The sequence below is a fragment of the Opisthorchis viverrini genome (assembly GCF_000715545.1).
Source record: "Opisthorchis viverrini unplaced genomic scaffold opera_v5_128, whole genome shotgun sequence".
NCBI lineage: Eukaryota > Metazoa > Platyhelminthes > Trematoda > Opisthorchiida > Opisthorchiidae > Opisthorchis > Opisthorchis viverrini.
The window spans coordinates 606179-621197 of NW_008751782.1; the positions used below are offsets into that span (position 1 = coordinate 606179).

The following is a 15019-nucleotide window of genomic DNA, read 5'->3' on the forward strand; positions in this document are numbered from 1 at the left end:
TATATAAGTATATTAAAAGCCCTACACTGAATAGAAGAGAAAGAGAATGAGTGAGTGAGGGAACCTAGCGCAGACCTATTTCAAGCACTCTGAAGTGTCTACACTTCCAATCGCTCAATCAGACAATCTGGAAAGAAACTGACAGCACGAACACCACTGACATCAATTAGCCGTGAATATTGTACGACACATGGTTTTACCAATTGAAGATTCATTTGAAAAACAGAAAAGTTCCTCCACGACAACGCGTCTCATTGTGAGAGAAATGACTGAAAAGAATCCTACTGTCCTTTGTATGCACAGGAGCGAGGAAAACAGACGTGTATCAGGGTGCAACGAACAGCTTTGGTGCCTACATTCCGTTTTGCTTTAAATAATTTACAGCCTATTATTGTGTTTCATTAATACTGGTCAGTACAACGTGGTTTGTTCATCAAATGATCATGTGAGCTAGTAGAAACAAGCAGACGAGAATTGTGAGTATTGTAACTACAAAACCAGATTACTCAACAAGAAGATTTACTCTACCGTGGCAACCAAACTCGATCAATATCGGGTTAGCTCTGACTAATCCCGTCCATTTTGACTATTAGACGTGTCTAAAGACTAGCGCAGCATGCTTGTCTTAGACCAATTTACTAGCCAAGGCGGGTCAAGTACGATAAAGAACTGCGCAATGTCGTTGCATCATAGTGTATCAGCAATGCTGATAGTGTCAACCGCTTAGCTTGATGAGCGACATCGGTCAGTTGGATTGTGTTACTCCCCCTTAAAGGCTAAACTGGTTTTTTAAGGAACTACGTAATACCCCCTGTTCAGTCCTGATTGGCTGTTTCCATGAGAATGGATTGGAGTGAAAATATTGTAGGCCCTCAAAATTGCCCCTCCCCCTCATCCAAACTGTGTTTGACGGGGTAGTGTTGCGATAAAAACTAAGCTAATGAGAAACGTGATATCGAGTGCACCTTTATGCAATGGAAGTTTGCATCCAATGGTTTTGTCTTCAGGCGAAATAGCCTGCAAGTGATTCATTTCTCTTAATGCCTCCTTTGTCTTGCCTTCTACTTTTACGTCACAGCGATACCCGCTTTCTGCTTGGCCAGAAAGGCTTTACACTGAATTGCCACAAAGCAATCATTGCAGCTCGATGTCCTGCGATCAGCAAAATGCTACTTCCAAACACGGGTGACTTGATGCAATCTCCGAAAAGCTCTCACGTGCTGAAAAGTTGCGAGCCTGAAGTATTCCGCATCTTGATACAATTTCTGTATACAAATCGCATGAATTTCGAAAATATGCCAACAAGCAAAGTAAGTCCTACATCAGATGTCGAGTAGAACATTTTCACAAGCTTCACGAAGTACTCCGCACGGCACTCAAGTTTCAGTTACAGGAACTGGCTAAAGTAGGTGTTCTTCTCCAAATCTGGAAAAGCTACGATTTGGTTTTTCCGAAAAGGTGACTGAAGAACATCTGATTGAAACGATTGACCGCCGCACAGTATTTGAAGTTCTTAACATCGCGGTCAAGTTCAAACGTTCAGAACTGAAGAATGCATGCATGGCTTTTATTGTTCAATTCGAACAAGTAAGTTACCTCGGATGGTACTTTCTCTCTAAAATTCTGTTAAGATACGTTGAGCCTCAAATTGTTTACTAAATTTAGTGCAAACACCCCACACAATCTTTAAAGAGTGCACATTTGTGTCTGTAGCTCTTTATAAGCTCCTAGCCACTTTTAACTAAGTCACTGTGACCGGTATTGTGAACCGTCGGATGGCTAACTAACTGTTTACTGGGACCAACAGTCAGACTGATTGGGGTTCATAGGCAAAATTCAAAGTGATGTGTATATTTCCAAACTTCAGCTAAAATTTTGGAATAGGCATGATCCCATAGACACAGTCAATGTATCGCGACCCACTTTTAAGCTCGCACTTTATTTTCGGTTCTACGAAACAAAACTCCCCAAACTCAGCTTTCTCTTCCGCAAGACTACCTAGAAAACTGTTGTTTTCTTTCACAACTTTCCACGTTTAACGGTGAGATGTCAGATATCTTTACATGTAGAGGAGAGAGCCTGACTAGTAAGAGTGAAAAACAATATGGTGTCACAATTTTACGGCTTGCAAACGGTACGAAATCGGATATAATTGTGACTTTCTCCAAGAACCCCATGAACCATCTTGCATACGCAGTGTTTTGTTGATCAATATGGTTTTGAACACCACTCATACGATGCAAACATATCGGCAACTGCTTGGCGAAGTAGTGCGAAATTATTGACAGTAATATGAACTTTCACACAGTCCAATGACTGATCACCAGGACTGTAGAATACGGCTAATAGGTGTTCAACGAGGCTAGTATCTTACCGGCCCGACCAAACATATGTGGTCCGACTTTTCTTGCAATGTTTAGGCATTCACCTAATTTGGCTCAGATGGATAATGTTCTATTAGGAAGTGTCTTCATGTCAAATTCTGCACTGGCTGCTTTCAAAAGAAGGTGATTTTCCATTCACAAGCGCTGTATCGAAAGTTTCAAGAAAAGTCATGATCCTATCCTGACATGGATCGTGAACATCTTCCAAAATTGAGAAATGATAGTTTTCGCTCTTCATTTTGTTTTTTTTTCTGTTCAGAGTTGACCTGCTCTTTTTCCTTCTTACCAAGTGTACTAGAATCAAACCCGTATTGGCGGAAAACTGTTTTTCTACGTTCAAAAGTTTGAGAGGTATGTGAAGCCTCACAGTATCCTACTAGTCACGGAACTGAAGGTATAAATTTCCTGTAATTGTGAATCGGACAAAAGCAATGGACATGTGCTGGATTTGGAAGGGGATCTGAGAAGGCAAAGTATGATGTATGGAAACTTGAACCGTGGTTAATCGATGAACAGTGTAGCTGTTCAGCATTTGTACAGTGCACATTTATTTTACATTACATGAAGTTGGCTGTCTTCACTACCAACCCCCCAGTAAATGAATGACTCATCTGATGGGATCGTTCTCTTTATCTATTTTGTACGTGGAAGAGAGATTGATAGTTCGAGGTTCTTGTGGTCATCTTGAAAGCTTAACGTGATGACCAGCGCCAAAATCAGAGAAGCACAGTACATTTGGTCCGTTCTCTTTGAAAGAAGTTGGCAATAGGCATTCTCTTAGCCTTATTGGACTTATATATTGTGTAAGATTAATTCACTAAGTGCAGTAGGTTTATTCTATAGAACGTTTTCAACCTTGACAGAAGGAGGATATCAGGCATACTTTAATTGTTTACGGTTATGGGGATTCCACGCACCAAGCCAAGCCAGATTAGAGCGTTTGTGTTATTGAGATGGCATCCAGTCTTCTCCGGAAAGTACGGAGAATATTTTCATAATCACAGGCATGTTGCCATATGGCTGTAAAGCTCAGTCTCTTTAGACCTTGGCCTCTTTTCCTAAGCCAGCCACCTTCTGATAATTTCTGTTTCAGGTGGACTGTTCTGGACTGTTTGTCCTCGACCATTATTTGCCTGGAGAAAGTATGGTTTTAACTATAGGTTATAAATATGCTTATACAGGATGTCTCATAATAGACGCAACGGTTAATTGGGCGATTAAACGTGGTCAATTATAGGAAAGATAACAAAATGTTTTATTATTAGTAGCCACATAAAGGAGGTTATGTGCGCAAGTGTTGTCATTTTTTCTACGATGGATGTCAGTACGCGCATTGAAATGGTGAGACTCTGTTATTCCCTAGGTGAAAGCGCCACCGCTTCACTTCGTGGTTACAAAACCAAACATAGTCTCATCAAAGATCCTTTCACCGTGTCGACCATTGCACGCTTGATTGCGAAATTTGAGTCCACTGGATCTGTGTTAGATTTTCCTGGCAGAGGGAAAAGGTCTCTGAGTGATGAAAGAGTGCCCATAGTACAGAATGCCGTCGAGCAACTTCAGTCCCAGAGCACCATGGCATCTTCGTCGATAACTCAGGTGTCTCCCGTGTCCCCGCGCCAGCGTGCATCGTATTATGAGACTCCACCTTCAGCTCTACCCGTATAGTTCCACTTTATTACAAAACATCAAGGAAGAGGACAAGGAGCATCGAGTCTCGTGCGCTAACTGGTGGCTGGACAATGAAGAAATTGTTCCCAACATTTTATGGAGCAACAAAGCAATTTTTTCTGTGAATGGCATAATCAACAAGCACAATTGCGTGATACGGTCCTGTGGAGCTCTTCACGAGTACCTCACCCATAATCTCCATTCCCCTAATCTTTGTATGTGGATGGGATTCTCCTCAAAGTGTCTCCTGCGGTTTCCGGGGACAGTTACCTCCATATGCTGTAGACGCATGTTATCGCGCAACTCAAGCAGCACATCGACCGTCTTTCAACGAGATGCCGTTCCACTCCACTACTCAAACCAAGTGAGAACTTACCTCCGAGAGCAATTTTGTGATGAGGGAGTCATTGCTCGTGGATTTCCAAACTTTTGGCTCACAAAGTCACCCGATTTCACACCTCTGGATTATTGATTTTGGTAAATGATCAAGACTCGCGTATATCATGAAAATAAACCGAAGAATTTGGTGGACTTAAGGGCAAGAATTGAANACCCGATTTCACACCTCTGGATTATTGATTTTGGTAAATGGTCAAGACTCGCGTATGTCATGAAAATAAACCGAAGAATTTGGTGGAGTTAAGGGCAAGAATTGAAGAGGAGTGTGCAAGAGTGGCGCATGAAGTTAAACATGCTGTGTCCCACATCTCATACCGCCTCCAACTTGCCATAAAAGGAAGGCACGCTTTTTTAAATCTTTTAGAAATAAACCTCCATAATGTTTGTATGTTTACGTTAAAAAATAAAAATTTTAAAGTCAACTTTAAAGTTGAAACTTGGGTATTATTTTTTGCGTTTATTATGAGACACCTTGTATATAGACTGGTATGTGGTTACCCTTCCTTGTCGAGAACTTATCTGGATAGTCAAAAATTAACCCTTCTGAGTAAGTAGACAACACGTGTTGGGAAAGGTTTACTACGAAATAAGCACTTGTCTCACTATCTTTATCCACAGTAAATCGATTACTGATGATGCCTTACCCATTCACTAGAATATCCCCTCGATGCTATTATCATCAAATTAAGTTTGCCTCACCCAGCTAACGTGGAAAAGCCTATTCTATTGACAAGAGTCAATTTTTTCGGTACATCTTGTGCTGGAAGCTCCTGGTTAATGTTTCACATGTCCCCCAGAAATGTATTCACCACTTTAGACAACAGTTGCGAACCCACGCTTTTTGGTCCTGTTTACTTGAAACCGTAAAATACTGAAGTGTGACAAAAAATGAAACAAATAATCGTTCAGCTGTAACAAAATTTCGGTGCCTAACCGCCATGCCACCCGGAGAAAGCATGAGGGCTGGGATACTTTTAGGTTGCTCAAGCCTAGACAGGGTAAGTGGGGGTAGAGAGGTTGGGTTCAAACCACGGACCTTTCGGTCAGTAAATTCGCTCTCTGATCACTGAGCAGTTTCGTCCTGAACTGTAACAAGGTTTCAACAAACCAGCAAAGTAGTATTCAGAGTCAATCACCAGCCCAAGCTGATATCCTATTAGATTTTTCGTCCGTATTGGTGCCACTAATGACTCGCGTCCAAGTCACAATAGGAAGGTCAATTTGAAAAATAGGGTAAACCGAGATCGCCGGTTATACCATTTTCCATGCTTGTATGTTAGAAATCCCTTTTGTCACCTCACTTCCTGTCGACGAATAGGCCCGAATGACTAGTTCGCCGAACTACGTGCTGCACCAACCGGAGCACCGCACCAAAACACCCTCAGTGTGGATTTAAATGGTCACACTCCAATCCCACGGTCAACTTTTACTTTCTGAGCTGGACACACCTTCCTCGGTTTGAACGCCTTATTAAGTGCACCTCCTTGTCGTACAAGGTGCAACCAGTGCCTAAATCACACAAGAAGGGAATATAGTTACGCAGACTACGATGCTAAAGGTAGTATGAATCTCCTAGGGTAGTAATTGACGAATGCCTGAATTGAACCATCAACACAATTAACGCAATGCATCTTCATCCGCGCTCTATGCACTTGGACTATTTTGTCCGCATATCCCGCACTATAAGATGCGAATTTCCCCCGTTTACTCAGATCAACACAAGCCACACAACATTATCAAATTTGTGTAGGGTAACATTGGATCAATTAGTGCATCTGTGTGTTTGAAACCGTTCCTGCTTACTCTCTTACCAGGCGGGATCATCTTTTGGTCTCAAGAAAGCAACCCCGTAACACTGCCGCATTTGTCGTTCTGGTTTCTAGCTGTGTAGTTCATGAGAATTCCACTAGCTAGAACGTCATTTTAGTGCACATTGCTGACAGATGACCACACCACACAGTGACCATAAGATCATATGCTGCTGTCACGGGTTCACGTAATCCCATCCAGTCAATTCAGTGCGTGAGCTATCCAACTTAGGGACGATAGCAATACGTGTTACCCGACTGGTCGTACTCAGATTTAAAAATTATTTAGTTTTGTGACGTGTTAAAATCATCTGAGCGATTTGCATCCAGAGTTTCATTCGTTTCATCTTGAAAATTCAGTGATGCAATGATTCACAATGATACGTTGGAATCATTCTGTGCACATTTCAAAATTAAAGTGAGAAGGTCTGATTGTCATTTCTGGCCTTGTTGTTAAAGGCAAAAAAGCTAAATCTGGTTGAAAACTTTGTACTCACTTTGAGACATAAACTCTTCGTCCTCAGTTGCTTCTTGCATCATTAAATTCATTTTATCCTGATCCTTACACACTACCCAGGAACTGCTCAATCCGAATAACCCCACAATTTTTCTTCTGACGCCTGGCGCCATGCTGACCATTTTGAAAAGTGATGACCTTGCAATGAAAGAAATAGAACTGTTCTACGTGGCAGCAGAATGGGCAAATTCCTATTTGGAAACGGCTTATCAGACAACAGCTAACCAAACAGGCAGCCGATCAGCTTCAGGTGCGATGGCAGCGGCAAAGGGACCATACGTAACCAACAAATATAGCTCTGCAGCGGGTTTGAATTCAGCAATGTTTACGAGAAAGCGTGCAACAGAAGTACGGCGGACAGTTTTGCTTGTGATGGAGGGAATCCGATATGGTTTGATGACAGCAAGCGAGTTGAAGTCCATCGAGAGTAATGGCGAGTGGGAACACCTGATTCCGGTAAGTTTTTAAAGGATGCATTATTTGATTGAATATACACACTCTATATATACATACATATATATACATATATATACATACATACACATACAAATATATGCATACTCTATACATACTCATTCAGTTACCAATAAGTTTCATCACTCCGCTCCCCCCCCCCTCCGCCTTCGCTGACTGCAGACTAGTGTGCTACAGTCCATGTCGCACGAAGAAATCACCTAACAGGAGACATCTAGTTCGTAAATCATGAAAAATCCTCCCATTATAATCGTCCTCCAATGATCTCACGGAAACTTTGAACTGTTGAACGTCTAAAGCATGCGATAATGATGACATGGTCGTCGACAGGACCAGCCAAAACAGTAGGAGGATGCAGGAAACAAACTTACTTGACTGAGATTTCTTTGTAGGCTTGAACAATAGGTAAAAGGCAGCTTGTGGTGGATTTCTTTCGGAAAACGGTTCATAGTGAATTATCCAGAAATGCCGGGATGAAGTTAAACTCAGCATACGAGTGGAAGAGATTATTATTGTCCTTTTGGATTGGATTTTATGTATCAGTAAATTATTTCTACCTATATAAACCCATGGATATTAATAGAAGCAGAGTTGCGAGACTTTATGCGAGTTTCGTACCCAATGCTCGGTCTGCGCATTGTGATTATGAAACTCACAGTCTTTGACAGGATGCAGGGTAGAAAACAGTACACCATAAAATCAGCTTTTTAAAGATGGCAGTGAGGTAGGCCTACGTGTAAGATTGACATCCAGCATGGATCTGCCGGACAATGGTAACCAAAATAGTGGAGTTCTGTGCAGAGTAGGAGAACCACGAATGATCTGAACTGCTCAGAATTCTCCCCATAAGCCCTAGGTTGTGATGTAGACCATGCGACGTGCCAAGGCCTTTTGGAAGCGACTAGCCAACTAAGCCAGGAGGAGCTCGTCTGAATGGCCGATTGGGGGTTGACACTCACCACGGACGCAATACAAATGACCTTTCCGGTTAGCTGTTTAAGAGCGTTTGTTTCCAGCTAGCATAAACTTTCAGCACAAGTGCTCAGACAGTGTTACAAAACAACCCTGGACTCAGTTGAACCACTTGGCAATTAGTTCCCGGTGGATAGTTTCCACATGCGACCGTCGTTCATCTTTAAATACACCATTTGTCCATGACCCGACATTTTGCTGATACGTGTGTCTAACCGCCCCTCCTCTGAAGCACGCTGGTTGGTGCAAGGTCACTCAGTTCACCTGCCAAATATCACTATACCCCAACATTATCTAGCTGAGTTGGTTAGAAATTCCAGGAGTCGGTGGGTGCAATTCTATTAATAGTGGGTCGGATGACGGCTGGGAAACTGTTAAAGAGACTGTGCTCACAGCTTTCGAAACCGTCTTCGGGGAGTGCTTTCGCACTCCCGAAGGGTAACCTTGGCCAACTCTCATCACCCCAACTAGTCGGGAGGGCCATTTAAATCCGGGCAGAACTTCAACATCAGGTGCCCTATTTTACCACACAAACAGAACTACTCAGCCTCAATAGACTAGCACAACTGCTGTCGTTAATGTATGGCTGTCATTCCCCTATTCTCCCTATCTTTGATGACTGAAGCAGCTGGAACAGCCGTACTTTGGTACACGCTCGTACCGATAACGGGTGAAAAACTGTGTACGCTGGCGACCACGAGAGCCGATCGTATCAAGACACATGCGTCCGTATGTCGCGCAGTTCCACATACGGGAGGCTATACTAGAGAGACTGAGCCTCTTTAAGCTGCTGACGCGTACAAAGACAACCGTTCTGGTGACCTCTCTGTCAAGTGCCAGGTTTTGGAAATTATAGTTTTCCATACATACCTTAAGGTTATCTCCGTGATGGAATTCCGGGTATCCCAAATATATTATTCCACTTTTACTACCTGACCATAAACATTTTGTTTTAGGATGTGGGTTTTGGAAAATCGTTTTAGACGGCCTCAACAGTGATGCTAGTTTCAAATCAGACTGAATCAAGTTCGAACGACACTTGCTCTTTGAAGGACACTGCTTTACGAAAATTGATCTCCTTGCGTAATCCAAGAGGATGTTGTATGAATAGTAACAATAATAATATCAGTGATATCTCACAGTCATTTAGCTGAAAACTTCGCATTGCAAAATGATGAATGCTGAAAGTTAAGCGGACCAACCTTTGTAGTGAGCCCCATAATCCCGCCTCAGAATGCATAAATAAAGAGCAGTCATCAGAAAACATAATTCTATGGGCGCTGGGCACAGCTGTGTTTTTGCCAGCAAACACTTCGATCGAGCACAGTAGGTCGACATACCATCTATGCAATGGCGGAGCCTCTACGTACAGACGTGCGTAGAGGATCCTGCCCCACTCCTTCACCGAACTCGTTCAAAATAATCCCACACATCTGCACCGGGGCTTCATCCCGGCACAACAGACTTTGAAAAGCTTGTAAGTTTCGACCAGGTAGCCAAGCTTTTTTAATATGGCCCATGATGATTCCCCGATAACTGGGTCAAAGTCTTTGGTGACGCTGGTTCACAGAATGGTTAATTTCGTTCACAAAATTTCTCTTGTGTTTGCCTTGCGGCAAAAAGTAATTCAACCATATTCCAACCGCTTGAGAACCTTTAAGTTGTTTGAGTAATGTCCCTCTCACACTCCTGTCCCATTAGACAGTACCACTTTAGCCCCAGAATGCCTAATGATCAGATTTCTTGTAGTGAGGAACTACTTACTTTTCGTCGGACTGCTTTCCGTTGGCCTTTCTGGCATAATCAGACCTTGAGGAAATTAGTGAAAGTCAGTGTGACTCATGTGGTCAAATAGATTAGCTTTCTTCTAGAAGCTAACTTGTAAAATTATTGTACTTGACGCTTGTTCGTCGCTCTTTTTAGAGCAATAACCATCACACTCGTTTTTCTATTGGTATATTTCAGTAGCAACTTTAGGAGACTTTCAGGAATCTCATCGTAAAAGCCTTCTGAAACTTCGATTCGGGATGTAAAAATGGTGGCTGCAGAGAAGGGACCTGAACGACGATACTGTCCTGTAAATTTTTGTTAGGAAACGTTTTTTTGGAGAAAACGTCCATTTCATATGCTTCGGGGGGATTAATGACAAAGTGGTAACGGGGAACACTAAGTCATCCGGAGTCTGTGATTTCAAATGTGATTTTGAAACAAACTACGAACTGCTTGGTTTATTTGTTCAGTTCTTGGGTGATTTTGGCCGAAGTGCTCAACAGTGGTATGTGCTTTTGCAAAAGTTTGGCTTGATTAAGAAACCGAATGACGTTCTCCAGAGCATTTGTTGCTCAACACCAGCAAAGGAATCCCAAACACTCTGCTGCTATTCCCCCTTCATTTCTTTTTTAGCAAAAATGTCTTGCAGACGCCTGGCGCATTATTACCTTCAAACATACAGGAGCAAACGCCGATGAACGTTTGAATCTTCCGGTTACACAACCGAGACGTCGTGCCAATGCGTCGCGAAAGAAAACCGACACGTGAACTCATCAAACTCTAATATTGGCGTGAAGACAATTTAAACCTGTGAACAGAATCATACCGTTTGCAGCCTTGAATACCGTAACCTATTATTGCATATGAATTCACCTGTCGTATGGTTTGACCATCACATGCAGGTATTCGTTTTATTTGCTTTACTGTTGAACTTCATTCAATCGACTAAATTTATCCCATAAAAGATTTCCTATGAAGTGATAGTTTGTCAAACTGAAAAACAAAACCCGTTGTACTACAATACAGCAGCTTATTTTGTTGGAAAGCTAGTTGTCTAAATTTCTGGTAAGATGACCGACCCAAGCAAAGTAAATGAAATAAGAACAAGGTTTCGTTGTCGGCATTGTGCAACGGGGGTCAAACAGGACCAAACTAAGCCGTCTCATTGGCCCACTGAAATAGGATAATCAGACTAACAAAATGGTGTTTTCTCTTTGAAGATATGGCTTGCCAAGAACATTTCGGTTGCGGTTCAAAACTGCTCAGGGATGGTTCTGGACTCCAGTAATGATGTGAATGAACTGAAAACTAAATATTGGCGATACACTACTCAAAAGGTTGCTGAAAATCCGTCGACAGCCCACGACCGGTTTCGTCCTATTTGGGGCTCATCAGGTAGGTGAAGTCATCGAGTTTCCGTCAACTTTACGTTCTGCTTGAAACCAAATTGCACAGAACTAGCGGAATGCACTCATTTGCAAACTAATTTGTTTTTTTTTCGGGAAACTCACCTGGAATCCAGCTGAATCTCTCGTTTGTGATGTTTTCAGGCAATTGAATGTGCTGCACCAGGCCGCCTCATGTTTCAGTCGCTACGATATTCGAGATATCGCGATACATGTAAGTAGTTGTGATGTACTACTCATCACAAACGAGGGGTTCAGCTGGGTTCCAGGTGAGTCTCTCGAAAAAACTAAATTAGTTTCCAAATGAGTGTATATTCGCGAACTGAAAATTAATTGCGGTAATTGAGACGAATGGGTTGAAGTGGGGACCTGTAATTTTGACAAACCTTTCAAATTGTGAAGAACATCCAGGACTCTGCTGTTACAAAATAACCTTCTCCGGTGGCCCACCGAATATGAAGGACAACCCTTCAAAGACTATGCCTTGAATGCAGCGTGAAGTTCACGCAACAAAATTTCGGTGCAAAATAGCAAATAGATATTTATTGGTGTTGCTTGAGCTTACTGATGTCTTTCTGTAGTTGAGTGAAGTTCTTTATTATCCAAGGCGAGCCTCCGTTTGGTCACAAGGTCACCCAAAATGAGCTAACCGGATTTGCTGGAGAGTTGCAAATTGTGCGTGAACGCGGTGAGTTGTTGCTCCATGACGAAATACACAGTTGATCACTGTCGGATAGAAGTGGAGCGTTTGAAAGAGGGCCACCAGCATATACTTGTCGTTTCTTTAGGTTTTGAGGAAGTAAAATATTGTTCCTACGCATAGATATACACTCCCAGCATTAGCGTACACTAAACAACGTAGAGCGCAGTCTCACCAGCTCTTTTCACTCTCTGTTCTGTAAGTAGGAACATTTCGGAAATCACAGTTCACAGCCACACATCTCGGGAGATAAATGCGCTTTCTTAATACATTTACGTAGCCAACATTTGGTGAACACCAAGACGTAATCTTTGGAAACCTTTAGCAGATCTTTGCTGCTGGTACATGAAAGTCTGTTGTTGAAGAGCGAATCACGAAGTTAAAGTAATAAAGTATCTCGCGAATATATCAGGTTTCCTTCCTTTTGGTAGCGCACAAATGTTTAGACAGCGTTATTTTCACTTTTAATACCACGATTAAAAGCCATCTGGCGTGGCGCAAAGAAAACGTTATCTTGAAGCACTTACACATGAAATTTTACATGGATAGGGGTTCAGTCGAAAAACCTTTGCTACCTGGTTCACTCCCACCCAAGACAATTATACACTCGCACTCAATACATTAGATGGTCGAGTTTCCAAATCCTTGGCATGTAAACAGGCGTGAATCTGCGAGATCCAAATTCGTCATATTTGTCCCTGAATACGGAAAACTGGTATCAACTTTTAATGCGAATTTGGAGTAGTGACTCCAATTGATAATGGAGCATTATTTGATAACGTTCTGTTCCATGATTCACACTTTTTTGGATTTATTATTATTATTATTATTAATACGGACGAATTACCTAAGCCTCTGGGTCTCTGTATCTGTATCTAGTCTCTGTTTCATTGAACATTTTATAGACATTATTAGAGTCGCAGTGGGGCAGCCTCTATCGAACTTCCCTTGGCCGATTCATTCACGGACCACGTAAACCAGGAGTAAGCAAATAGATCTAAGAACTATGGTGATGATGTCTTCACAGAATCTACAGATCTAAGAACTCGTCATCCTTAGACACTATGGTGATGATGTCTTCACAGAATCTACAGATGACGACTGTATACATGAATTTCATTAACTACTAGGTGGTATCCGCCTCTCTTTAAATTTTGCCGTAAGATCGGGTCAGAATGATGTGATCGCCTACTTGAACGTGATCCTCCGAATACAAATCGAAATGAATAAGCGTCTCAACTTTGAACAAAGACATGCTCTGATTTGGACCCAGTTTAGCAGATTATAGTGCGTCACTCTAGACACAGTAGAGTGTGGGGCGCAAATACTTAAAGAAACAGTAACTGCATGCAGCTCTGTACGGAGACACATAGACCTCGACTACAAACTTCAAGCAAGATGTAAGTTTTTGTCATGCCCACCAAAAGAAATGGTGTGCTTAGCCTCGCGGTACAAAGGAGATAACAAGTCATTATTTACTAATGGCTGTTAGAATACAGTCATTAAAAGGAATTTTACAACTCTATCCAATCAATAGTATTCGGTGAAACCACCTGCCTGCCTGGCCCCCTTCCAATGGAGAACCGTATCCAACCTTATCTATCAATTATAGTAGATCTGCATATTCAAGTATATTGACGGAACAACCAGGAGCTCAGAAATCAGAATCAAACAGTACTTTTTAAGACAGCCTCAGTAACATGAACGTTTGAAATAAACAACAGACATTAACCAAAGGAGTGTTTTTAATCCCCTCAAATCTCAGCGCACAAGCGCAACCCTTATCCCACATGATGACAGAGGACTGGCTTACAGATGGACGTCAACAACTGCTGGTGTTCGGAAATCGAAGGATTGAAATATTTATCACAACACTCGTCATGGTTATGATAAATGCTTGCTTAGGTACTTCCACGGACTTACTTGTTGTTCAAGTAATTTTATCCACTACAGTAGGAGCTTCCTATGGAGGAAAATGTTGGTAGTTCAGGTAGGGTAGTTTGTCGTTTGCCTGTTCGCTGAGCTGGGCAATTTGATTGCAGACGTTTCATCACCAGTCGAGGTGACGTCATCAGTGCACAACGACTAGCCCACCGCTACGCACCACTCAATAACGCACTGATGATGTCATCTCGATTAGTGGTGAAAAGTTTGCAATCAAATTGCTCAGCTCAGCGAACAAGCCAACGACAATAGGGGCTGTCATACGGGGGTTCCATCCGAATGAACTACATCCTGTGCAAACACGTGACATTCCATAAATACAACCGATTTCACACCAGATGCACAACAGCTCACGACAATCTAACTGACACGAACTTGGATACATGAACATATGACGCATACTGATGGAAATAACTCAGATGGAAAAATGTCGTGACTGACTTATTCGTTTCAAGTGACTGATATTTCTCGGTTCACTCTGTCATCCTTCTCGATACCACTGTATGCTTGATGGCAAAGCATTTCAATAGGATATACGCCAACCGGTTTGTGAAGCTGGTGGTTCGATGGTAACAAGTCGAAACTGATACGATCGACTGGCTCTAGAAAAACAACGGTCAGCGAAACGATAAATGAAAAAGATGGTTCATTAATTCACTCGCAAAAACGTCCACTGGAGAGATGGGCCGAACACTTCGAAGAGTAGAGTATTTCACCTCATGCAACACAACCAGTGGTGGTAATGCATACGGGCGAATGGAATGTAAACCTTGATCGCCCTTCAGAAGAAGAAATGAAATAAGAAATAGCCGTGCTGAAACGTGAGAAGGCACCAGGACCGGACGGTCTGTATCCAGCCCTCTTCAAAGAAGGCGGAAAATCCCTGGTGACCCACCTGACAAAGCTTATTGGCACTATGTGGGACGAAGAGAAAGTGCCTGCAGAATGGGGCATGTCGACGGTTATCCCCATCT

The 15019-nt window shown here is 42.3% G+C and overlaps 1 protein-coding gene across 1 annotated transcript in view; it reads left to right on the forward strand.

Moving 5' to 3' along the window:
• T265_06201 (hypothetical protein) overlaps positions 1–11007 on the forward strand; it is a gene marked incomplete at both ends in the record, with an annotated part of 23927 nt that extends 12920 nt beyond the window's left edge. Inside the window, 4 exons of the mRNA XM_009171409.1 lie at positions 1079–1310; positions 1459–1587; positions 6840–7235; positions 10629–11007. Coding sequence (XP_009169673.1) covers positions 1079–1310; positions 1459–1587; positions 6840–7235; positions 10629–10763 — 892 coding nt within the window. The remainder of the gene's footprint in view (positions 1–1078; positions 1311–1458; positions 1588–6839; positions 7236–10628) is intronic.
• Positions 11008–15019: the final 4012 nt, after the last annotated feature.